At 32.5% G+C, this 27,666-nt stretch overlaps 3 protein-coding genes across 4 annotated transcripts; 1 reads left to right on the forward strand and 2 right to left on the reverse strand.

The window, feature by feature from the left end:
• Window positions 1-4,610: 4,610 nt before the first annotated feature.
• Window positions 4,611-6,930, reverse strand: LOC102598570 (laccase-1). The gene is made up of 5 exons (XM_006341643.1): window positions 6,826-6,930; window positions 6,599-6,750; window positions 6,203-6,447; window positions 5,976-6,104; window positions 4,611-5,713 (listed from the first exon to the last, which is right to left on the reverse strand). The coding sequence occupies exons 1-5, from the start codon at window positions 6,928-6,930 to the stop codon at window positions 4,611-4,613; spliced, it is 1,734 nt and encodes a 577-aa protein (XP_006341705.1).
• A 1,125-nt stretch (window positions 6,931-8,055) lies between these two features.
• Window positions 8,056-15,407, forward strand: LOC102581152 (pentatricopeptide repeat-containing protein At4g02750). Of its 2 annotated transcripts, XM_006341505.2 has the most exons (8): window positions 8,056-9,685; window positions 9,929-11,217; window positions 11,312-11,506; window positions 11,671-11,739; window positions 13,251-13,315; window positions 13,423-13,587; window positions 13,835-13,907; window positions 15,049-15,407. In XM_006341505.2, exons 1-2 carry the CDS (start codon window positions 8,195-8,197, stop codon window positions 10,733-10,735), a joined length of 2,298 nt encoding a protein of 765 aa, XP_006341567.1. In that variant the 5' UTR covers window positions 8,056-8,194; the 3' UTR covers window positions 10,736-11,217; window positions 11,312-11,506; window positions 11,671-11,739; window positions 13,251-13,315; window positions 13,423-13,587; window positions 13,835-13,907; window positions 15,049-15,407. The 2 variants fall into 2 exon arrangements, with proteins under 2 accessions (XP_006341567.1, XP_015161708.1); XM_015306222.1 differs by having other exon boundaries at window positions 9,929-11,506.
• A 67-nt stretch (window positions 15,408-15,474) lies between these two features.
• On the reverse strand, window positions 15,475-16,835 carry LOC107059575 (double-stranded RNA-binding protein 4-like). The gene is made up of 6 exons (XM_015306257.1): window positions 16,807-16,835; window positions 16,319-16,580; window positions 16,020-16,230; window positions 15,819-15,920; window positions 15,706-15,737; window positions 15,475-15,591 (listed from the first exon to the last, which is right to left on the reverse strand). The coding sequence occupies exons 1-6, from the start codon at window positions 16,833-16,835 to the stop codon at window positions 15,475-15,477; spliced, it is 753 nt and encodes a 250-aa protein (XP_015161743.1).
• Window positions 16,836-27,666: the final 10,831 nt, after the last annotated feature.

A 27,666-nucleotide genomic window follows, 5' to 3' on the forward strand; every position in this document is an offset into this window, starting at 1 on the left:
ATGAATTTTGTATTTAAACTATGATTAATTTACGTTACGCTCAGAATATGACATGTCATGAATGAAGGAAACAGATCACATGGTCCTTATGAACTCGAACGATTGGAGTTTCTCCTGAGGCATGCAGCTCCACATTCCTTAATTCTATAACTTTATTTAATTACTTGTCTTTTTCAATAGTACCACTATTCTTCTTTTGTCCTTTTTTCATATCCTCAATAAATTAGGCCGGCAAAAATTTACTTCTTTACAATATTTGTACCAAATTAATAAATCGAAGTGTGGATGGAGGGTTGGTTAGTCGAAATCATCAAATCTATAAAATTTTAATTCTGAATTTACCTTACGGTAGTTAATTACTATATATATTTCACCTTAATTGTTTTATTTAAATATGCCCATGAATTAGCCCCACTTCGAAGGGGTTACATCAACCTCTGAAAAGGAGAAAAAAAAAAGAAATTGCTAGCTATATCGCATATATAATGAGTTAAAGTTTTTCATGAAAATAACAGTGAGTTCGACGGCATTGATTTTTAGAAATATATGAGTTGTCACTACCCCAACTTATGTAATGCTCTTTGGATTATTTTACTTAGAGCCTGTTTGGATGGGCTTTTAAGCTGGTCAAACTGGCTTAAAAGTCAGTTTTTGACTTATTAGAGTGTTTGACAATTATCAAAGTGACTTATTTTAAGTCAAAAGCCAAAAGCTAGGTGAGGGGAGTTTTTTTTTTTTTTTTAACTTAAAAGCCTTATTATGTTGACCAAGTATATTACCTTTTTGCCCTTAATTCTTTTATACAATTCCCAAATTGCCCATATTGAATTAACCCTAACATCTATTATTATTATTATTATTATTATTATTATTATTATTATTATTATTATTATTATTATTATTATTATTATTATTATTATTATTATTATTATTATTATTATTATTATTATTATTATTATTATTATTATTATTATTATTATTATTATTATTATTATTATTATTATTATTATTATTATTATTATTATTATTATTATTATTATTATTATTATTATTATTATTATTATTATTATTATTATTATTATTATTATTATTATTATTATTATTATTATTATTATTATTATTATTATTATTATTATTATTATTATTATTATTATTATTATTATTATTATTATTATTATTATTATTATTATTATTATTATTATTATTATTATTATTATTATTATTATTATTATTATTATTATTATTATTATTATTATTATTATTATTATTATTATTATTATTATTATTATTATTATTATTATTATTATTATTATTATTATTATTATTATTATTATTATTATTATTATTATTATTATTATTATTATTATTATTATTATTATTATTATTATTATTATTATTATTATTATTATTCTTATTATTATTATTCTTCTTATTATTATTATTATATTATTCTTATTATTATTATTCTTAGTATTATTCTTCTTCTTATTATTATTATTGTTATTATTATTGTTATTGTTATTGTTATTGTTATTGTTATTATTATTGTTATTATTATTATTATTTTTTTTTTTTATTATTATTATTATAAATAATTTGTGGTGGTAAAGAAATATGTGAATGATAGGAAAATATTATTACTTATGGATGTAAAATATAAATTTATTTTTAAGTATAAAAACCTTAAATTAATCAACTTTTTATCATGTTAACAGCTTAAAGGGTATTTCAGACATTTTGATTAAAAAAAGTGTTTACCAACACTTATTTGCCAAACACATCAACAACTTTAGCACTTTTATCCAAACACATAACTACTTATTTTTAAAATAAGTTCCAGCACTTTAAAAAATTACTTTTTAAAAGTTACTTTTTTTAAGTCAATCCAAACGGGCTCTTAGTTATATTTTTAGTTTTTATGCCTTGTAAGAAATAATGTGTTTTGATTAGCATACTCTTATTTATTATTTTAAATAATTAGAGATATTATTTCCTTAATTACTAATTAATAAAAAAAAAGTAATCTAAACAGTAACGATATATATATCATAGTATGTATAATATTATATGTGCTCTTCACTTGAATTTTCTATGTTAATTTAGTCAATGTTCATTACTTTTAAAACAATTTTTATTAAAAGAAAAATGAAAAAAAAATGGACTCAAATATCTCTCGATGTCGAAAATGTCAATTATTTTAAAATCATATATTTTTAATAAAAAAAACAACAAATAAGGTGGTAAAGTACTAAATTAAGAAGGTAAAATAAAAGTCAAAGCAGAACCTTATTATTTTATTAAATTTGATATGAATAAGGTCCTATAAATTGTATGTATGCAAATTGTTATGGAAACAAGACAAGCAATCAATGGGACAAAGTTGTACTATAAGATAAGAGGCTAAATGAATTAATGAATTGATCATATGCTTGGTTGGTCACGGGATCTCTATTATATTTATCGTACAACTATGCAATATAAATAAAATAAAATAAAAATACTTATAATTTATATTTGCTTTGTTTTATTATTTTCTTTGTTTTTCGAGTGATCAACCGATAAGAAAACTTATTTAACACATTAATATGGAAGAAGTCTAATTAACAAACTAATCATATAATGGAAACTGTGATTAGTGTAAAAAGACTCAAAAGGTATAAATTGGGCAGTGTATACAAAAGCTGTCTGGGCTTTATAATATTTTATAAAGGGTACTAGATTCGTTTGATAATTAACCAAATATTATTTTGTTTCTGGTCTTGTCTTGACTTTTATTCTCAAATTAATTATTTTAGATAAGTTATCTCGACATAAGTTATCTATCATGTATATGTATATGAAATAGTTTATCCTATTAGTATGATATAAATAGTAGGATAAATAGTCAATAATTATCTAATACCTCTAACCAAACACAAAATAAAATAATCATATATTTTATTTCAATATTATTCATACCTCACACCAAACTACAAATATTTTATTATTGCATTCTCTGCCATCAGGTCACAATTAAGAATTAGTATATTTGTTCATTGTAATATACTATTTATTAGCACGAATACCAACTTAATACTGTAGTCAAGGCTCTAAACACACTCAAATCATTGCTTATGACCATCTTTATTTTAAATGGAAATAAATTTAAAAAGCTATTATCTGATTGTCAATAAGAAACTCCACTCCTTCCCCACACCCACCCAATCCCCCCAATAAAAAAATCCTAGTAAAACCATTGCACACAAGTAGAGGTTCAGCCAATATATACCCACATTACATACTCTTCGACCTTCAATTTATTTGTTTGATTTTGACTTGACACAAATTATAAAAAAGTAAAAAGAAGAAATTAATCTTGTAGTCTTGAACATTAGACATGAGATATCGAAGTTACAATTGATATTGGTTTTTTTTCCTATTGATATTCGATATCCATATTAAATCGAGTAAATTTAAGATTCGGGCTGAAAAATCTCACGACTCTTTAACAAAGATGACTCAATACTTAGACGTCTAATTAAAAATAAAAAAGTATTTATTACATTATCACAATCCTTATCGATAGAATTGATATTGTTAATTAATTTATAAGAACATTGATATTATATTGTAGTTGAAATATAGTGCGCATGGAGGTGTCTTTGGGTGTGGTGTACAAAGCTGCTAAAAAACAAAAAAGATAAGTGTCAGAGCTTTTCTGCAAAGTAGTCTCCACAGTCCACACAAGAGTTAAAGTTTCATGGGCCATAATGTAGTGCACACAATTAAATGTTATCACGAAAATTTGTATGTAACTCTAAATATAAGCTATTGTACTTGAAATCTACTGTTGTTAAGTCAGAAATCATGCTCCCAAGCGTGTTGTTATAAATTCTTTTATTAAATAACTAGTAGTAGTTTTTTTTGTTTTTGAAAATTAGTTTTCAAGAGTTGTTTTGGAGAAGCAAGTTTCAACTAAATATGTGTGCTGAAATTATGATGGGAAGTTGACATGTCAAATTTGAGGTTCTAAATTCCAATAGGACCCCATGTTAGAGATGTTTGATGTGTCCTTTGTACTCCTTTAAATAGTAACTGGCCCAAGTATCAACTATATGGGCTGTTTTCAAAATAGTGCCATGTGTTGGGCTAACATTCAAATTCACAGGAAATGAAACAACTATCCTTGGGCCTTACCACTCAATTCCTTCAACTGGCCTATCACAGGGGACCCCCTCAGTGTTCCCTAATAAAAGCGTCTTCGTATTTGTGAGAATTCAAATTCAAGACACCTGGTTAAAAATAGAATAGTACTTATCACCCCACCAAAATTACTCTTGTTGGTATCTTATTAAATCAAGTAGAATGAGACAAAAATAGGCACCATAGTCATAAATCACATATCTTCAAGTTCTTTTTATAAAGATCCACTAGTCAATAATATTGGTAACTAAATATTTTCTAATATATTATTTGCACATTGACACATACGATCACTTCACACCAAGTATGAATCTTTTCTTTAGTGAAATTCAAAATGTTGAAAAAATGCTAGTACTAATCTAATCTAAACTCTAAAGCCAAAATCTTGAAAAAGCTCTATGACTAAATAAGAAATAGTAATAATTGACTCAACATGTAGGAAAATCATGAGGAGGAGGAAGCAAACATTGAGAAGGATGTTGACCACTTTGAACAATCAATCCCATAGCAAGACCCCATGAAGTATGTTCCTCCAAGTGACAATGTATAAACCAAACTCCTGGATTATCAGCTATTACCCTAATTGCAGCCCACCCTCCAACAGGAACACCAACTGTGTTCCTCTCAGGTGGATCAACAACATTATAATTTTTCGTATCGCGATCAACATCATAATTTCCAAATCCCCTGCCCACAATGAAGAAATTATGACCATGTACATGAATTGGATGATTTTCTTGATTCAAAAAGCTCGTGTCTTGAAACACGATCTCTAGTCTCGTGCCATATGGCACGACTAAGATCCTAGTACTAAATTCAGTATTCAGGTTTTCGGATAATGGATCCACCCCTGTGTAGTTAAAAGGATGAGGAGGCCGTTCAGGGAAACTAGACAACATGGTAGTCGATAAGTTCCTGTAGTGACTTTCCAAGATTGAAACTGAAGGCCTAACAAATGACTGATTATTCATTGATGCATAGAATTTCTTGTTTTTAAATCCTTTACATGTCTGATTAACAGGACAATCTTGAAGATTAAGGCTAATTGTAGTAATTACTCTCTTGTCTATTTTCTTAGGCACATTGCAAGGGTATTCAGGGGATCCTAAGCTTTTAAGTTTTTCGGTGAATTTGGTAGCAAATTGAGTATCTTCCATTTGGGGTAAATTGGAAGGCAAAGTGAAGGATTTAACAGGGTTTTTGGTGATTTTTGTGTTTGGGATTTTGTATTTGAGGAAACCAATTGTAGTGGAATTGTCAAATGGGAAGACTGAAGTAAGATAAGGCCTAGCCGCCATGACAAACGTTCCTGTTGAATCAGGGATTTGATTTGCAGTGATTAAGACATTGGTTGTCTGTCCAGGGGTGATCATTATGGCTTTTGTTGTAAAGGGTTTTGTGTAAACAGCATCAATTTCAACTACTGTTAATGTATGATTTGCCACCGCGAAGAAGAGTTCATCGTTTAGTGCTGCATTGATGATCCTAAGCAAGTATGTTTTGCCTATCTCAATTGTCTGAATGAATGTATCTGCAACACAAAAGGCAATGGTGAAGCACACAAACAAAAAGGGGAGACAATTTAGTCTATTGGATATTATGACCCATTACGTGATCATCTGAATCAAATTCATATTGATCCAAGCAAAAGCTTAACTATGAGCATGTTATATCACGACTCATTTATTGTTCTGATCCGTTTTAACCTGTTCAAATTTGACCTGATTCGCTCATTTATCACCTCTAGACACTACTATTTTGAATTTAGGCTTCGGTTTGAGTAATTTTGTTACCTTTATTAGAACAAGGATATGAGGGGCCTGGCAAGCCATTTATGGTATAAGCATCAGAAGAATTAGGACCACTTCCATATAACTTCATGTCATTTTCAATATCTTCAATTTCTCCATTCCACCATTCACCTATTAATCAACATTGTAAACCATGTCAATTTCATTCAATCAATCATGCTAAAAAAAAATGTTAGTACAGTTTATTTCGATAATTAATTGATTAGTACCAAAGATTATGGGGATTTCAGCTTCAACAGAAGCTGAAAATGGATAAGGCCTTGTTCGAGGGTATATAATAAAAGCACCATAGACAGTGGCGCGTTGCCAGGAGAGATGAGCATGCCACCATAAGGTTCCCCTTTGGTTAATAATTGTGAATTTGTAAGTGTAATTTCCTCCGGGAACTATTGGACATTGAGTTATGTATGCTGGTCCATCTGCCCAACCACTTCTTAGCTGCCGTACCCCATGCCTATATATACCAGGTGCAAATTGCATCATCATAACTAATCGACTTCAAGCATAATGTAACATATAAGTTACTCGTTGCTTCCTCTGTTCCATTTTATGTGACATATGCCTCATCAGTAACTTAAAAATTCATTAAAATTATGAATAATTACCAGTGGATAGTAGTGTTCCATGGACTCCGGTTAGTGACTTTAACCTCCACATTATCGCCTTCATGAACGAAAATGGTTGGTCCTGGATACTTGCCATTCACTGTTAGCAATCTTTTCATATGACATAAACGTCTTACGTTCTTTCTTTCTATCTGAAAATAAATAAACAAACACAAATCAGTTAGCTAATTACACTTAAATTAGCTAAAGAGTTTCAAGTAACTTACGTTGTATGAAAAACGCCTAACAATTTGGGAGGATGAAGATAGCTTAACCAAGAAAATTGCTAGGGTTAGTAGTCCAATTACTAATAACTGACCGCGATTACCCATTTGGTTAATTAATTACTAGATTTTGTGTCTTCCTAATTAGTTAAACCTATAAGCCAGTACACTAAAGTATTTATAGATCAAATATAATCATCACAAAAATTATATATATATGTCAGACACATTCAACACGTAGAAAATGACCGTTAAATATTATAAGTTCAAGAGTTGATTGGTTATTCAAAATAATTTAGAAATAGGGGATTTTTTTATAGAATCCGATCGAAACAAAAGACAAAGAACGGACTGCACTTAAAAAATCCATAAATAGCACTAGCTGCTTAATTTTCTGGGCAGCAGGACTTGGCTACTTATAATTAATGACTGATTTTTGATGTTTCCTTTTGCTTTTATATACGCAAATCTATTCAAATAGCATAGTATAAGTTGGTTTTCTGAATTTTATACGGTGTGAATCTGAATTAATATGATAAGTGAACTTTGTATACAAAATTAATTTGTTACAAGAAAGTTAAGAATTGAATTGGTGAGGTATGGCAGATAGTGTGCAAGGAATTTTATTTTTATGTGCTCTTTTATGCTAGGAAAAGATGCTCATACATTGAGAACTTAACTAGTATTTTACCAAAATTGAAAGGGTGGAAATAATATGATTTTCTAATATTTTTACTTGCATAATAGACCAAGTCCAACAATCTACCAAAAAAATAAAAAATAGAACAAAGTCAAATTTCACACTTAAGAGGGATATATATTTTTCTTTTATATCTTTCGTATTCGGTATCTATATTGAAGTCTGACTAATTTAGATTTGCTCTTGTATAAAACCTTATACTCAGATATCAAATCTGAAACCAATAATTAATGAAGTTGCATTACATCCTTTCGGTGTTAAGAAGACTATATCCACTTTGTCGTTTTACTTGGTCCCTTGAATTTTTACTTGCATAATAGACCAAGTCCAAAAATCTACCAATATATATGCTCATTGATTCATGACTAAAGCTTTTTCTGTTTTTTTTTCTACAGGCACTATTATTTCATTTAATTACAAGGCAAATCTACTAAAGTATAAAAAAAATTTCTAATCGTATTTTGGAAAAAAAGAAACTAAAATTATTTTCTTGTCAGTTTAACTTAAATAATAGGATTCGTGGGCTGGGATGGGCCGGCCGAAGTCAGTTCTGTTGTCAGCCCATTTTGGTCTCCGGGGCCCATCAGCTGATTAGTTGATGTGCAACAATTTTCCCGCGAAATCAAATTGGTGTGTTGAACTTGAGAGTTTGAAAATCAACTGTCTTGAACAATGCGCTTCAGAAGATTGCACAGCACCTGTTCGCGTTTACTACTGAATGAACCGGCGAGCCATCTCAAAGCAGAATTGCCACGCACCAAATTAGCTGGCGGTGAACCACCGGCGAAGTCAGCGAAAGTCAGTAGCTCAGATATTGTGCAATGGAACAGGTCTATCACCCAACACATGCGACAAGGAGAATGCGATTCCGCATTGAGCTTATTCAATTCTATGCCAGCAAAGTCCAGTGTATCCTGGAACGCAATGCTTTCTGGGTATTTGTTGAATGGCAAATTGGACCTCGCTCAGAAGCTGTTCGACGAAATGCCTCAGAGAGATTTGGTATCCTGGAACATTATGCTTAGTGGGTATATCAAGAATAAGAATTTTAGGGCAGCTAGGATTTTGTTTGATCAAATGCCTGTTAAAGATGTAGTGTCGTGGAATGCATTGCTTTCCGGGTATGCCCAGAATGGGTACGTTGATGATGCTAGAAGGATCTTTCTCATGATGCCCGTGAAGAATGAGATCTCTTGGAATGGACTTCTCGCTACGTATGTTCAGAATGGGAGGATTGAGGAGGCTAGGAAATTGTTTGAGTCAAAGGATAATTGGTCGTTGGTTTCTTGGAATTGCTTGTTGGGTGGGTATTTGAGAAAGAAGATGCTGGCTGAGGCAAAGGTGCTTTTCGATAAAATGCCTGTCAAGGATCAGGTGTCATGGAACACGATAATTTCTTGTTATGCCCAGAGTGATGATTTCGAGGAAGCGAGGAGGTTATTCGATGAGTCCCCTATTAAGGATGTGTTTACCTGGACTTCATTGCTTTCTGGTTATGTACAGAATAGGATGGTAGATGAAGCTAGGAGGATCTTCGATGAGATGCCAGAGAAGAATGAGGTTTCTTGGAATGCAATGATTGCAGGATATGTTCAGTCTAAAAGGATGGACTTGGCGAGGGAATTCTTTGAGGCAATGCCTTGTAAAAACATCAGCTCTTGGAATACAATGATAACAGGTTATGCTCAAATTGGGGATATAACTCATGCCAGAAGTTTGTTTGATTGTATGCCTAACCGTGATTGCATCTCTTGGGCAGCAATTATTGCTGGGTATGCTCAAAGTGGCAACAGTGAGGAAGCATTACTCATGTTTGTTCAAATGAAGAGAGATGGTGGGAGGATAAATAGGTCGGCATTTACTTGTGTTTTGAGTACATCTGCTGACATTGCTGCATTCGAGTTTGGAAAGCAAATACATGGACGACTTGTCAAGGCTGGATATCACACTGGGTGTTATGTCGGAAATGCACTCCTATCAATGTACTGTAAGTGTGGAAGTATTGATGAGGCATATGATGTGTTCGAGGAGATAGCGGAGAAGGATGCTGTCTCTTGGAACACAATGATCATCGGTTATGCAAGGCATGGATTTGGCAAACAAGCTCTTAGACAATTCGAATCAATGAAAGAAGTGGGTATCAGGCCGGATGATGTCACCATGGTAATTGTTGATACATTTTATATTCTAAAGTATTATTTCGAGGGTACTGTAAAACTGTTTTTGCACTATTCAATCTGTTTAGAACTACTTAATCCCGAATTGCTTAATGCAATTGTATGTAAAGATTGCTCCCATGTGTTGTGGGTTGCCTCAGCCACTGAGTTATACACATCATCTGATATAGGGTTTTGTCTTAATCTTTGTACAGTTGTTAAGGTTTCAGTTTTTGTGCTTTTTTTACAGGTTGGTGTATTATCTGCTTGTGGCCATACCGGCTTGATTGACAAAGGCATGGAACACTTTTACTCAATGGCTCGAGATTATGGAATAGTTACAAATCCCAGGCATTATACTTGCATGATTGACCTTTTGGGTCGAGCTGGGCGACTGGATGATGCTCAAAATCTAATGAAGGATATGCCTTGTGAACCAGATGCTGCAACCTGGGGTGCTCTCCTTGGGGCAAGTAGGATTCACGGAAACACTGAATTAGGAGAAAAGGCCGCTGAAATGATTTTCAGATTAGAGCCTTGGAATGCCGGGATGTATGTCCTTCTCTCAAATTTATATGCAGCCTCTGGCAGATGGCGTGACGTTAGCAAGATGAGATTAAAAATGAGGGACACAGGAGTAAGGAAAATGCCTGGTTACAGCTGGGTTGAGGTGCAAAATCAGATACATCTTTTTTCAGTTGGGGATACAATGCATCCAGACAGCAAGAGAATATATGCTTTCTTGGAAGAGTTAGAATTATTAATGAAGCAGGAAGGTTATGTCTCTGCCACGAAATTGGTCCTGCATGATGTAGATGAGGAGGAGAAGGCACACATGCTCAAGTATCACAGCGAAAAATTAGCCGTTGCCTTTGCAATTCTAAATATACCATCTGGGAGAGCAATTCGTGTGATGAAAAATTTAAGGGTTTGTGGAGATTGTCATACTGCAATCAAACTCATATCGAAGATTGTGGGTAGATTAATTATTGTTCGGGATAGTAACCGTTTTCATCACTTCAGTGAAGGTGTTTGTACCTGTGGAGACTATTGGTAGTACTAGATAGTAGAGTGTGAAAGTATACCAATTATATTTTAGCCGCTGTATACTTAGCTATTGTGCTGGTCATCTCCATAAGTGTTGAGGATTTACTGTAGTTATTGCACACATGGAAGCAAAGCACAGAAGAGGGATAAGTGGATAATCCCTTTCTTGTTGTTTGGTGAATTTGGTGCGTATAATCTGTGATCTCCTCGTTGATTTTGGTAAAAAGGAGATTGCTGAGATGTATCGCCCATAATTGTTGCACTTACGCACCATATAACAAAAGGAAGAGAAATAGTTTCCTTAAGTTTCTCAGAGATCTGATAATCAGAATAGAGTGACGTGAATTTGTAGGAGGGGTTTAGCAGTTGTGCCTCTAAAATAAATTAATTATCACTTCAGGAGTACTTTGGTCCTCTGTTCTCTGGCGAGAGATTCTTGATTGGCTCCTTCTACCTGTCTGGCCCAAACGCATGACAGTGACTGTTTGTCAGGTATCATAAATCTGCTCTACCCTAAGCTCGCTGACTGATTTCCTGCTTCTTTGAGCCTCACTAGCTAAGCGGTAATGATACTATTGTGGCCCAGCATTTACACATAGTGGAACTCTCCTCAAAATCTGCTATCTAAGATTATCCTGTCCCTAAGTTAACCTCATATGCGGCCACGAGAAAAATCATACTTTTCTTGATATGGTGAAGAGCACATGTATTGGATGACTATACAATCACCAAACTTACTTGTAGGTGGTACTGGTATCCTTCTGAGTTTTGAGAGCAAAAGGTAAGAAAATTTATTTCATCCTTGATTCATCTTCCTATGATCAATAGTTTGTGTGAGATTCACTTAAGATATTTATTGTTAATCTGTTCAAAGCAGTGATAGCGTAGCACAGTCTCTGTAATTTGTAGTTTCTGTGTTCCTAAACTAGTTACATTCCGTTTCAGGAAGAAAGGAGTTATACTTTGAAGTTCAAACACACTGAACAGAATGGTCGAAAGCCATCTTGCCTGAAGGTAAAAAATACTTAATTGCTAACCAGTTACCTATTTAAGGGAATACTATCCTCTCACAAGCATGGAATGCGTCATATACTATAACAGAATCCTTAAGTTACCAAGTTTCAAAAAAAAAACTATAACAGAATCCTTGGAAGGAGAGAAGTGTTGCATTTTGGGGTGTGTTGCTTATGGAGGAAAACATATGTTTTTCAATTTTTCCATGTTTGGTCAGTCAAAATGTATTGGAAATATTTTCTGTAGAAAAACAAGTTACTTAAAATTAGGAAAACTGATTTCTCCAATGGAAGTATGGAAAACAAGTTCCATTGGTGGCATACCATGTTGATTGTCTCCTCCGCACCCCCAACACCCCATCACTACACTACCACAGACCTCCCTCCCCTAACTCTCCACCACCAACCCCCGTCCCCTCTGACCCTCACTCCACTGCATCCGCCATAGTGTTTGCCTAAATTATACATAAAATGCTTGGATATTTTCTGCTCACTTGCGAAACACCAAAAATAAGAAAGAAAACACTTATTTCTAGCAAAATATTTTCTCTTCATAGCGGACACCCTTAACCTTTCTGTCAGCCGAGTGTTTGTGCAAGTACTTCCTGTGGAACAGTGTGGCTGGCTTACTGAATTATATCTCCTAGAGAATTTAAGAAGATCGTTCATTCAAACAGATCTTTACAAAGAGTAAACAATAAAGTTATATGTTGTGTATATGTTGCAGTTTGTCTGACAGTTTCTGTTTAGATGACGTGAAGGGTACAAATAAGACCAAAGAAAGAGATTCTCTTTAGTGTCAGCGTATTTGTTTTTAAATGATGGGATGGTCTTTTAATTTTCATTAGTCTTTAACTTGGTGAAAAATCTTTAGTTTTCTTCTTAAGTTGATCCGTAGACAATGATGTGTCCTAGATCTTGGTCTTTTACATTAGATGTTACAAATGAAATACAAATGAGCTGATTCTACCAATATAAGATCAGGACAAAAGTAATACTCTAGTGAACAAGGCAAATGAACAAAAAACTAATGTAGTGAGCTAATGAAAAAATACATCTGCGGTTAGCAAGGTTTTGATTAATCACATATACGAGACTCATATTTTTCTTTTGATTTATTCTGGTCCAACATGTGAGGAACTGAAGTTGGCAAGTCATAGATAAAATGATCTAATGAGACGTTCCTTTCTTATTACAGAATAATTTCTTTCATTTGCCTTAAATAATTTTTTGTTGAGTTAATAGAAGTCGTGCAGTTTCAGTACTTGATTTGAGGAAAATTACTGATGGTTTTTTGAGGTACCACACTTATTTAGTAAATCACTAACCCGGTTTGAGAATCAATTATAATTAGATTGGAGATATAATACTGGTTTAGTGAAATTAATCCAGATATTTGTGTGTACTGTAAAGAGGATATTCTTAGGTACTGTACACATACATGAATCTCCAACTTCGTAATAGATTGGTTTTCAAGCTTAGATTGATATCTAATAAGTTTTGCACTTGCAGCAAAGCCCATACCTGCAGTTACTGAGTTTGTTGCACAGTTACAGATCTTGGAGCTGTTGGACAATGTACGGGTCAAACGTAAACCTAGCTTTTCATTCACTCTAATTAGCTTCAGAATTGCGTAAGTGCATTCATACATCAGTGATTAAATAAACATTGTGTGCTCTCTCAGGCTATTTTTACTGCTGGCTACAAGGCTGTGTTGCACATTCATGCTATTGTTGAGGAATGCGAGATTGTTGAACTGCTGCAGCAGATTGATCTCAAGAAAAAGAAACCCATGAAGAAAAAACCTTTGTTTGTAAAGAACGGAGCAATCGGTCTATGTAGTGTTCAGGTTAGTTGTCTACTTGAGTAGGATGAAACCTGTCACTTTAGTATCTCTACAATTGTAATTTACGTTTATTTTCACTAGCTTTAAATATTTATGCTTTCCAAAATATGTGCCTAGCCTCAACTGTAAAGATAAAATCGGTAATGCTTTACATATGGGATAATACTAACCCCTTTTCCTCTTTCATTTCTGCCTTTCCCTTCTGTTGTATAGTGTGCTAGGTCTTGATCTTCTGAAATAATCATGCCAGGTGAATAATCTGATTTGTATCGAGAAGTTCTCTAATTTTCCACAACTTGGGCGGTTCACTCTTCGCAGTGAAGGTAAAGAACCATTTTGCCTAGTGAGCTTGTCATGCTTTAATTTATACACTACCTTGTTGTTTGGTGAATTTGACGTGTATAATCTGTGATCTCCTCATTGATCTTGGTAAAAAGGAGATATGCTGAGATATATCTCCCATAATTATTGCACTTACGCACCATATAACCAAAGGAAGGGAAATAGTTACCTTAAGTTTCTCAGAGATCTGATAATCAGAATGGAGTGACGTGAATTTGTAGGTGGGATTTAGCGGTTGTGCCTCTAAAATAAATCAATTATCACTTCAGGAGTATTTCAGTCCTCTGTTCTCTGGCGAGAAATTCTCGATTGGCTCCTTCTACCTGTCTGGCCCAAACGCATGACAGTGACTGTTTGTCGGGTATCATAAATCTGCTCTACTCTAAGCTTGCTGACTGATTTCCTACTTCTTTGAGCCCCACTAGCTAAGCGGTAATGATACTATTGTGGCCCAGCATTTACACATAGTGGAACTCTCCTCAAAACCTGCTATCTAAGATTATCCTGGCCCTAAGTTAATCCTCATCCGCGGCCACGATGAGGATCACTGTAAACGAAAGAACATATTACTTTCTCCCTGTGTTTGAAGTGTTATGTTTTCATACACTATAATACTATACTCGATCCAAATTGTATTTATAGCTCAAATGAAAATTAGTTGCAGTAAAGGAAAATCAACTGTTTGCTCATTTTGTTGCTGATAACACTATTATAGAGGATTAGTTTTTCAGAGATAAAACTCCCACAAGACAAAAATACTACTGTTAAGCTTTTATATCGTTCAGAGTATCCAGATATTCCCAAAAAAGACCATATACACAGTGATTTTAAATCATGTACTATAATCTATGTATAACTTTGTCCGCGAACCAAACAACCCCTAACTTTATACGTGAAAAGGGGTACAGACTATAGAGGGGAGAGAGATGGAAAGACAGACAGACAGACAGACTAGACTCATCAAGATACCATAGGTAAATGAAGTGTATGGTACATAAAACTGGCCGCGCTAGGATATTTGAATGTTAACAGCATTTATTGTTAATCTGTTCAAAGCAGTGATAGCACAGTCTCTGTAATTTGTAGTTTCTGTGTTCCTAAACTAGTTACATTTCGTTTCAGGAAGAAAGGAGTTATACTTTGAAGTTCAAACACACTGGAAAGCCACCTTGCCTGAAGGTAAAAAAATACTTTTATCAGTTGTGGATCCGATTGGACAACTTTGGGTACGGATGTGAACATGTCTGCTCAAGCCACTTTATCATTCCATTCAGAGGAGTAATAATTTATCCCTGACATAGCTAGGTGGGATAGTAGTAGTCAAGTGGATGAAGGGTATACCAACTCTATAATATAACAAGAGATAATCAACATGTATTTGTCTACTTCTGGGATCACCACTCAGCCCATCAATCTCCCTTGATAATTTTTGCTGGTAGTGGTTTTCCAGGTTTTCAATACAATTCAGAAATAAATAACTATCTCATGAGTCTAACAGTCACCAAGTATATTCTACCTAGATCTTAAGACAGACATAAAGTTCAAATATCAATTGCCAAATCTTCTCATTTTGTTCCTTTCCCAGTTTTTGGTTTCGGTTTTACGCTTTGGTCCACTTCCAGAGCTACCAACTATGCCATCAGTGTTGAAGCAAGCAACTGCTCTCTGTAAATAAAAATATTTTATAAATGAGCACTCCTCCCCTGAACATTTGCTTCATGATCTATAAGGCTAGATCAAACTGTATATATATTGCAAACAGCAAGGTATGTGTTTTACCTTAATGCTTGCTTTTTGACCTTGTAAATTGCCTATTCAAAACAACATGAGATGTGACTCAACATGTATAACTTTCAAGAAAAAGAAGTCAATTATAGTCGGAATTTTCTCACCAGAGCATTTAGGCAACATTTTCTCACTAGAGCCAGTATCCATTCTGGTTTGCATACTAGGATAAGACTTATTTTTGGACATGATGATCTCATAAAGCATTCCTGCATCAGTTTCTTCAATATCTTTATGGTGTTAGAGTTCTTTTGCACATAATATACCTTTAAGCATTGAGAGAGAGAAAAACCAGTGATTCAACATACCCAAGAGTGATTCAATCGCGGCTTGAGCAGCTACTTGCTTTGCCATTTGCTTGCTCCCAGCTAACTCACCTTTGTAAGTTTTGCCTCCCAACACCAAGTGACAAATATAAACTGAGCTTGGCCCTTCTGTATATCTAGTGTTATATATAGGCCTATCCAGATTCCTCTTGACAGCAAATTCATAGAGAATGGATTTGCACAACATGGGTTCCTACAACACACAAAAACAAAAGTTCAAATAAGTATTTTGAGCAAACGAACATCTAGCTATTTAGGAAGAAGCAACAAGTGAATATCACCTTGTAAATAAGTGAAATATCTCTAGCATCAATTTTGTTGTGAATGCATTCATAAGCTATTTTTGCTACTGCCTGCTCTGCTTCTTTCTTCGTGGGATATGTTGACTTGGATTGATATTCAGATCCATCAACCAAAACCTTTGCTCTGAACTTTGGGGCATGTGGAAAACCTTCATTAACTGTTTGATAAATTGGAAGTTGTTTGACATTTTTTGTGTGTACTCTTGCAGTTGATTCTTGTACATTACTTGTGCCGGAGGAACTGCAAATAAATTATACCATAAATAATATTAGTTGAAAGCATCAAAATACATTAAAACATGAATTAATCAAGAAAATAATGGTGAGTGAGAAGGTTGAAATGAGAGATGCATACTGGAAGTAAATTTGGGGAACTCCATATTTGCTGAAGATGCAATTCTTTGAGAAACTAAAAATGGAGTTTTGAAGAGTATTTGCCCTTTATCATGGCTTTGTACCACACTTACTTTGCATGAGAACTGTGAAGGACAATCATTTTGTACAATAACACTACTTTTTTTCTTTTTTCCTTATTTTTTGAGAAACTAAAAATGGACTTTTGAAGAGTATTAGCCCTTTATCATGGCTTTGTACAACACTTACTTTGCATGAGAACTGTGAAGGAGAATCATTGTACAATTACACTAATTTTTTTATTTTTTTCCTTAATGTACATATAATAGCAGGTAAATGTTTTATTTGCAAAACTACATATTCCATATTTTAAAGAATTTTATCTACAAATATAATTTGAATGATCAGATAGTATAAAAAATATTTATATTGATGGTGTGCAAAAAAAAATCAATGAATAAATGTGCTTTACGCCCGCAAGGGCAGATTGAATGGTAGAGAAGTGGATCTCCCATGTGGGAGACCTTGGATATCCATCCTTGTCGATGGGCTTGTAGTTTGTATCTCATTTGTAGTTTGCGAGTTGTTACATAGTAATTAGGTTTACCACAAAGTACTCACTAAAGAGTGCTCATCCGAAGAGTAGATGTTGTTGGTTTACTTGAGAGTTTCAAAAAAAAAAAGTGTTTTATTATAATGGCAAGTTCTAAAATGGAATCAGCTTCCTTTTGCATTTTTTCCCCATTTCGCAGCCGTAATTGTACACTTGTACTCCTATTTTAGAAAAAAGAGTACAATATTTGAGCATTTGATCGTCACAATATCCAAAATACACCAATAGTTCAAACGCAATATATTTTTTTAATTAAAGGGAAGGTTAAATGTATATCGTCATATATCACAAAAATTAAAATAAATTATTACAAATAATTGTGAAACTAAAATTATTATCCTTAAATAATTCACTAAAGAGGAATATAAAATAAATAAGATTAGAATAACACTTTTGGTTAAAGGAAGAGTGTCGTGCAGCGTCGTGCTTACAATATCTTTTTCCCTATTTTATAATTAAGAAGAGTGTTGAACATGCAAAGACGATGACGACAACAATGACAACAAGTAAACAACTCGCCTAGTGATATCTCACTTAATGGGTAGAGTACTCTGAACATACCTTATCACTATCTCGTGAAGATAGAGATGTTGTTTTCGAAAAACACTTGACTCGAATGTATCAAATCCAAACATAAAAGAAGAAAACAATATAGAAAAGTTATTAGCAGTATATAAAAAATACTATAACATCCAATTCAAACAAAACTGAGTCAAATCTTGCAAAGTGAATTCATGATCCCACGAAACTTGACAAGTATCATGTATATTTCTATCAAGATATTAAGACACACTTAAATTCCAAGTATCAGTTGTCAAATCTTCTCTTTTTGTTCCTTCCTTCGTTGTTGGTGTTGGCGTTACGCTTCTGTCCACTTGAACTTTCAAATAGGCTCTTAGTTGGAATTTGTCTCATCTTCACTATTTTACTTATGACTTGAATTATTTATAATAATATGTTGTTGTTATAGTAGTAGTATGGTATGTGCATGGGTGGGAATGTGGAATGGGGCAATGAAAATTAGGTGTAATGGGAGTCAACATATTATATATATACACATAAATTAAAAACTTATTTTCTTGCTTAATTCATGTTATTAATGCTTTTTTTGTGTATTGAGTCAATTATTATTGTATAATCAATTTAGTTTCAATTGCTACGATATGCAAAAATCAATTACAAGAGTACACACAAAAAGTTGGGAAAAGGCTCCCAATTTACCAATCTTTTAATGAGTGTTTTGAAAACTTCCCAAAGTATAGAGCTAAAGTATTGGTGGATGGTGTTGAATACAAATCCAAGTTGACACAGTCAACAAAAAATCAAGATGAGCAAAAAGTTGCAAAAGTTGCTTGTGAATCAATTATTCATCAAGAAATTAAAGTTGACACTTTTTCAGTTTCTTTACGAGGTAATCACTTTACACTTTTTGCACCTTTCGAATAGTGCGCTAAAGATTCATTTTTGCTCAAAAGTTTACTATTTTTTTGTGTGTTTTTTTAAAGGACCCTACGTTGTGCAAAAGTTTACTATTGGATCAATGCTTTTGACACTGATGTTTTTACAATCAACAAATTACCCATTTCACAATTGAATAATTCATCTCCTTTTAATATTTTGTTCAAAACAGGTCTAGATTATTCATGTTTGCGAATTTTTGGTTGTCTTTGCTTTTCATGGATTCGTCCTTACACAAAAGATAAGTAATCTCCTCGCTCTAAAGCTTGTGTTTTTTTTTTGTTACAACAAGATTCATAAGGGTTATACGTATTTTGATCCTCTCACGTCTAAATAGTTCTGGTTGCATTAGCTCTCTGATAGCTAAGTTGCAATCACAATTTGTAGTCAAAGATCCAGGAAAATTTTCATATTTTTTGGGCATTGAAGCAACCTGGACACCCCGCGGCTTGCATTTGTGCCAGTAGAAGTACGTCTCGAACTTACTTAAACGCGCTCAAATGAAGCCCCGCAGCTCGGTGGCTACTCCAGCTTCATCTTCAAGCAAATTAACCTCCTCCTATGGTTAACCCTTTCATGATCGGACCTTGTTTCGAAGTATTATAACATCGCCTATTTAGTTAACAAAGTATCACTGTTCATACATTTACCATTGGATTCTTACTTGATGGTAGTGAAATGAATACTTCGATATATCAAAGTCACTATTTCACATGATGTTTTCTTTACCAGGCAATGCTCACTGATTTTACATGGTTATAGCGATGCTGATTGGAGTGGTTCTCTTGATGATCGCAAATCCACTATTTGGTTTTGCCATCTATCTTGATTTTAATTTGATTTCTTGGGCATCTAAAGGCAAAAGGTTGTGTCTCGCTCGAGTACTGAATTGGAGTATAAAACACTTGCATGTGCTACATTTGAAATCACGTGGCTGGAAATATTCCTTAAAGAGATGGGAAAAGGGTCAAAAATACCCTTCAACTTTAGTTTATTAGTTGACGATACCCCTACTGTTAAAGCAAAGTTATTTATACCCTCGCCGTTATTAATTTCACGATTTATACCCCTCAATTGACAGAAATCCCCAAATCAAACAAAATTGACCCGATTTCTTAAAAAGTGACCCATTCCCCATTTTAAACCCATGCCCGACCTATCTATCCATCTTAAACCCAAAATAATTTAACCCATTTTCTATACCCATTCTCAAAAAAAAAAAATCATTTGGAGTTGCTGTCATGATAATTCTCCAATTGTGTTTCCCCAATTCATTCATTCATTTGAACTTTATTTTTTCTTTATCAACAATGCAGCAACCAAGAAATACTAGAAAATAAAACGAAAACAACCAGGCAATAAATTTTATCAGAAAAAATAAAATTTTGCCGGAGCAATAATTTTGTTGATTGAATTTAACATTAACGGGGAAGAGAGGGAGATATGGCGTGACTTCAAAGACATTGTCGAGCAGCACCTAAAACACAAAAATCGATCAGATCTGAGCACTTTAGACGAGTATGATGGCTCTATTACTAGAGGAAAGAGAAAAAGGAGAGCGGCATCATGGTCAACCATGACTGTTCCGAAGCTAACCATTGTCGCCGAAGCTCGAAGCAGATAATTGGAGAGAATCAAAGACATGGATTTTACCCAAATAATTACAACAAAAAAAATTAAACCTAAAAGAAGATTCACAACCCCCACCCCCTGTATTGTCTTCCCTAAAGACCCTACCCATTTGCAGAAACATCTGCACACCCCATCCTCCCCTCTAATTTTCTTCTCCAAACTCTCCGATTCCGTTTAGTGCACACACTATTTCTTTTTCCATCATTTTAGTGTAAGTATCTTTATTCACTATTGTAAGAATTTAACTTTGCAAGGAAATTGGTGAGGTAGGTATATGTGCTTCTCACAAAGATGACTGCTTTTTGCAGTCATGAGAAGAGGCAGTGATGTTTTGCTGGAATTTGAAGAAAAAGAATTAAAAGGAAGAATAAAAAAGTTTGTAGAAATGGTGGCTAAAGGGTAAGGAAAATGGGTTAAATTATTTTGGATTTAAGATAGATTGATGGGTTGGGCATGGGTTTAAAATGGGGTATGGGTAATTTTTTTAGAAATCGGGTCAATTTTGTTTGATTTGGGAATTTTCGTCAATTGAGGGGTATAAATGGTGAAATTAGTAACAGCGAGGGTATAAATAACTTTGTTTTAACGGTAGGGGTATAGTCAACTAATAAACTAAAGTTGAGGGGTATTTTTGACCCTTTTCCCTAAAGAGATTGGTAGCTACTTGCTTCGCCCGCACCTAGTCTTTGGTGTGACAACCTTAGTGCCACCTATTTGACTATGCATCACAAAAAAAAATCAATATGTTTTGGTCAATTTATCTATGTATCACAAAAAAAAAATCATATTTTAAAATAAATGATTTCAATTTTGAGCTTCAAATTCTATAACCAACACCTACTAATTTGGATTATGTGATTTGGTGTCGTTTGCAATTCATTCTCATATTTAATAGAGTCAACAAATAATTCATTTTATCAGATTCAATTAATTTTGCATTTGAGTCTCATTTAATTGTTAGATACATCAATTTATTAAGTTCATTTATTTTTCCAAAGTATTATCTATCTTTTTTCTCTCATTTTTGAATTGATGCAATCAATTATATCTATGTATCAAACAAAATTCTTTTTGTATATATCAAAAAGAATAATACATTTATTATCAAACTGTATTGTCTTTGATTGACATCTGTTGATATGATCAATTTATTTATGTATCACAAAAAAAGTTTTATTTTTATGTCAAAAAAATGCTATAACTATCTCTAGACTCTTCTATTAATTAAAAAATAATGATATAACTATTACCAGAAAAAAATAATGTGTATTATTTTATATGATATTCAAACACTATATCAATGTGTTTTTCATTTGAGTATCACAAAAAAAAGTATGTATATATCACTGTATTTCTTTAAGGATGATACAATGTGTATTTGTATATGTCTATTTAAGTTTCAAAGCTAATATGTGTAATTATGTGCGAGATTGTGAGAGGCAGGAGAGCGACAAGTGAGATTTGAATCATGTGTATGTGTATTTCCATTTCAATTTAGATATATGTTATATCAAAGATACAATCTGCTCACCGTTCTTCTATATATCTCTCGATATCACTTATTTCTCATCTTTAACTCCCTCGATCTTGCTCGCATTTGTTCTCTCTAAAACAATCGCTATGAATTATAATTAGACACATTATATCTATTATGTATAACTATGATCTAAACAATAGATTTATGAAAGATCCTCAAAATTTACCATCATAACATAAAAAACAATTCATTTATAGGTGTTTGTGTGCATTCAAGAACACATAGGTTTTAAATTACATTCAAATTTTTTTACTTACTATTTTAAAAGAGGATATATTTATCAAAACAAAATGCTACCAAATTTATAAAAAGTTTATATGAAGTAAGTATTAAATTAATTTGAAAACACAACTACGATAATCAGGTAGATAAAAAATACATGTGATGTAATGATGTGCGCACCTTTATTCTCCATAGCATTGTTTGACTCGTGACAGAGTAGAGTGAGTTTTTCTCTCCTTTAGCTTGCAACGGCGGATATCTTATAAAAAATGGTTGTGTTAAGTCAAGAGAGAAAACCTAAATTGTATTTATATGTGTATAAGTGTTAACCTAGTGAGTCTGATCCCTTTTATAGGCTTATTAGTCTCTAGCAGGCCTATATTATTGTCAGTCCTCGCCTATCCGTGAAATAATACAAGCCCATTATGGAATCCAACATATACTATGTGATATGTGTCTTGTCCGTCAAATATTAAAATTTTGCCCATTTTAAAAAATATAAAAAAATAAATTAATGTTAAGTTCACATTAATAAAATAATGAAAAAATTATGCAGAATATCAAACATTTAGCCTATATTAGGTAATATAGCTACGGTTTAAGAAAATTGTAATTCGCTGCTACAATTTCTCCAATTCTTGCTATTCGTCTGATTTGTATAATTTGTCTGATCTGTATAAATACAAAATTGTATCATTCGGTTCCTAATTGTATAAATTCAGAATTTTGTATATGCTTATTCTAGCTATTTGTATATGATTTATAAGAAAATCATAATAAATTACCCTGTTTGTATATATTGGCAAGAGAAATATATAAATGGAGTTCTTAAAAATTCCTAAATGTATAAATACTAAATTTGTATATACTTACCATATTTGTATATTCACAAGCGAAATATACAAACCGCAGTCTCTATAGCAAACGAAACTATATCTATGAAACGCAATTATCGAAACTATAGCTATAGAACCTTATTATGTCTATTATGTTTGTTATTTCTAAAAATTTCTTTAAAATGATCCCAATTGCAAAAAAAAAAAGGGAGAGAAATACATGCACTTGTAATAGCCTTACAATCAGAGAGAAGATTAAATCAAATAAAAAAAAATAAGAATTCTATTTGAGTAGTATTTTTTCTATCAAAAAAATCTAGATTCAATAAATTATTTATAAAAAATAACGGATGTTCGATGGAAAATTTATTGAAAATTGACCCGTCTATACTTTTTCAAATGAATTTTAACATCTGTAATATTTTTGGGGAATTTCCAACAGACTTTCTACTGATTTTGTTAAAAACATTGGTCAAAAATTTGAATTTTTGAATAATAAGACAAATATGGATACTTTATATCAGTACGAAATTGAATAATACAAGAAATATTTGACTTATATAAAAATGTTTTTTTTTTTGCTTAATATATAAAAATGTTAATTTCATCTAAGAATTATTTATTAAAAATAAAATCACGAATTTAACTAAATGTATCTCATTTAAAGGCTCGTAGATATACAAAAAATGTTACTCTCCTTTTGAATTATTCTCTTTACCTTGATGCTTGAGAGTTATGTATCGTGATCATCATAAAACTTCCACTATAATGTTTTATTTTTTTATTTAATTTTTTAACAAAAATATCATTAATAGCTATAAAATTATATTTAAAAAATAAAAAGGCTTCACAATTAAATAAAAAATGAACAGTCAAACAATTCGGGGGTATTGGGGGGATAGGGGGAGGGTGTTTCAATACATGGCTCATTAATTTGTGACTCATCCAATATGATTACATACATATTAAATAAAAATAGTAATTTCCTCATTTCAATTTATACAATACTAGTACTTATCCGTGCTTCACGCGAAATTAAATATATCTTTTGAATAATAATCATTAATTGACTAATTTTAATAAGCAATAAATAAAAAGAAAACAATACAAATCAAGTCCGATCTCGATATTGTCTTTTCAAAAAATTGCTAAAAAGATATTTTCAAAATTGTAATTTCCGCTTAACATTACTAACAGAAAGAAGAAAATCATAAAAAGTTAATGTAAAAAGTTTCAGTAAATTGATTATTGTAATTTCTTATTAAATTCAATTAATTTTTGAAACTGACTGAAAAAGGAAAATAAGTTATATAAATGAGGGCAGAGGAAATAGTATTTTACCAAAATTGAAAGGGTTCTAATATTTTCACTTGCCTAATAGATCGAGTCCAGCGATCTTAAAAAAAAAATAGAACAAAAACTATAGATCAAAGTCAAATTTCTCACTTAAAAGTGGGATATATCATTTTTTTAATCTTTCGTTCGATATCTATATTGAAGTCCGACTAATCTAGATTTGTACCGTATAAGGTCCATATCCAGCTCTTGAATGTAAGATCAATAATTAAGGAAGTTGCATTACATCCTTTTGGTGGTAAGAAGGATATATTTACTTTGTCGTTTTGCTTGGATTTTTTAATTTATTGGAGTAAGATCGACCGGCACATATTTTATTGATTATTAAAAACATCTTTAACTTTGTTACTTTTAATAAATAAAAAACCTTTTAAAATATTACAATGAGCTCCATTCTTCTAAACTGCATAAACTCAAAGATCGATATATATTAAAGTTAATATATTTGCTCATTAATTCATGACTAAAAGCTTTTATGTTTCTTTTTTTTTACATGCACTATTATTTCATTTAATTCTATGTCAACTCAACCGGAGTATTAAATTTTTTTCTAATCATATTTTGGAAAAGAAAAAAAAATAAAACTATTTTCTTGTCAGTCTAATTATATTTAAATATAGTATTCGTGGGCCGGGCCGAAGTCAGAAGTCAGCCCATTTTTGTACAAATTTTATCTTTCTTCTAGGGTTAGAAGAAAATATAAGAGGAGTTCATGGTACAAACAAGCGGCAGGTATAGAAACCCTAGTGGGCAAAGGTGCTTTTCGATAGAAGGATCAGGTGTCATGGAACACGATAATTTGTTGTTATGCCCAAAATGATGATTTGGAGAAAGATTCGATGAGTCCCCTATTAAAGATGTGGATATCAATGCTTTCTGGTTATGTATAGAATATCAGAAACCCTAGTGGGGATGAAGACACAAAAGCAATATGATAGGTACTGTAAAAACTGTTTTTGCATTATTGAATCTGTTTAAAACTACTTCATTCCGAATTGCTTAATGCAATAGTATGTAAAGATTGCTCCCATGTTGTGGGTTGCCAAGTTATACACATCATCTGATGTAGGGTTTTGTCTTAATCTTTGTAGGTTGGTGTATTATCTGCTTGTGGCCATACCAGCTTGATTGACAAAGGCATGGAACACTTTTACTCAATGGCTCGAGATTATGGAATAGTTACAAATCCCAGGCATTATACTTGCATGATTGACCTTTTGGGTCGAGCTGGGCGACTGGATGATGCTCAAAATCTAATGAAGGATATGCCTTGTGAACCAGCAACCTGGGCTGCTCTCTTGGGGGTAAGTAGGATTCATGGAAACACCAAATTAGGAGAAAAGGTTGCTGAAATGATTTTCAGATTAGAGCCTTGGAATGCCGGGATGAATGTCCTTCTCTCAAATTTATATGGTGCCTCTGGCAGATAGCGTGACGTAGCAAGATGAAAAATAAAACTGAGGGACACGTGTAAGGAAAATGCCTGGTTACAGCTGGGTTGAAGTGCAAAATCAGATACATCATTTTTGCGGCATGAGAAAAATCATACTCACATGTATTGGATGACTAGACAATCACCAAACTCACTTGTAGTTGGTACTGGTATCCTTCTGAGTTTTGAGAGCAAAAGGTAAGAAAATTTATTTCATCCTTGATTCATCTTCCTATGATCAATATTTCGTGTGAGATTCACTTAAGATATTTATTGTTAATTTGTTCAAAGCAGTGATAGCATTACACACTCTCTGTAATTTGTAGTTTCTGTGTTCCTAAACTAGTTACATCCGTTTCAGGAAGAGAGGAGTTATACTTTGAAGTTCAAACACACTGAACAGAATGGTCCAAAGCCACCTTGCCTGAAGGTAAGAAAATACTTTTATCAATTGTGTATCCGATTGGAAAACTTTGCTGACAGATGTGAATATGTCTGCTCAAGCCATTTTATCATTCCATTCAGTTTGTATCTCATTTGTTGTTGCTAGTTGTTACTTGTTACACAGTAATTAGGTTACAACAAAGTACTTACTATAGAGTGTTCATCCGAAGAGTAGAGATTGTTAACTTACATAAGAGTTCCAAAAAAGGAATGTGTTTTATTATAATGGCAAGTTCTAAAATGGAATCAACTTGCTTTTGCATTTTTTTCCATTTCGTCGCCGTAGTTATACTCTTGTACTCTCCTTTTAGAAAAAGAGTACAATATTCAAGCATTTGATAGTGACAATATCCAAAAAAAAATATACCAAATGCATGCATAGTTCAAACACCATATATATTTTAACCTAAAGGGAAGGGTAAATGTATTTCGTCAAATATCACAAAAATTAAAACAAATTATTATCAATAATTGTGAAACTAAAATTATTATCCTTAAATAATTAATTAAAGAGAAATATAAAATAAATAAGATTAGAATAACACTTTTAGTTAAAGGAAGAGCGTGGTGGTTACAATTTTTTTACCCATTTTATACTTAAGAACAGTGTTGAACATGCAAAGACGATGACAATAACAAGTAAACAACATACCTAGTGAAATTCCACCAAGTGAGATTTGGGATGGGTCTACTTTAAACAGATCTTATCACGATCTTGTGAAGATACAGAGGTTGTTTTCAAAAATAACCCAACTTGAGTTTATTAAATCCAAACACAAAAGAAGAGAATATATATAGAAAAGTTAGTAGTAGTGTATAAAAATACTATAACATCTAATTTTAAAAAAGCTGAGTCAAATCTTGCAAAGTGAGTTCATGATCCACTAAACTTGACAAGTATCATGTATATAAGATAGACATTTAAATTTCAAGTATTAGTTGCCAAATCTTCTCTTTTTGTTCCTTCCTTTGTTGTTGGGGTTATAGTGTTACGCTTCTATCCGCTTGAACTATCAAATAGGCTCTTGGTTGAAATTTTTCTCATCTTTACATTTTAATTCTTGCTTGAATTATTTATAATCTGTTGGTGTTGTTGTTGTTATTGTAGTGCTATGGTATGTACATGAGGTGAGAATGTGAAATGGGGTTGTGAAAATTAGGTGTGATGAGAGTCAACATATAATATATAAATACATAAACTTAAAATCATATTTTCTTGCTTAATTATGTTTTTAATGTTTTTCTATGGGTATTGAGTTCATTATTATAGTATAATCAATTTCTTTTCAGTTGCTATGATATACAAAAATCAATTATAAGAGTACACACACAGAGTAAGGAAAAGGCTCCAAATTTACCAATCTTTTAATGAGGGTTCTGAAAACTTGTCAAAGCATAGAGTTAAAGTGTAGATGTATGGTGTTGAATAATCCAAGTTGACCT

The sequence above is a fragment of the Solanum tuberosum genome, unplaced genomic scaffold (genome assembly GCF_000226075.1).
Source record: "Solanum tuberosum cultivar DM 1-3 516 R44 unplaced genomic scaffold, SolTub_3.0 scf00026, whole genome shotgun sequence".
Classification (NCBI taxonomy): domain Eukaryota; kingdom Viridiplantae; phylum Streptophyta; class Magnoliopsida; order Solanales; family Solanaceae; genus Solanum; species Solanum tuberosum.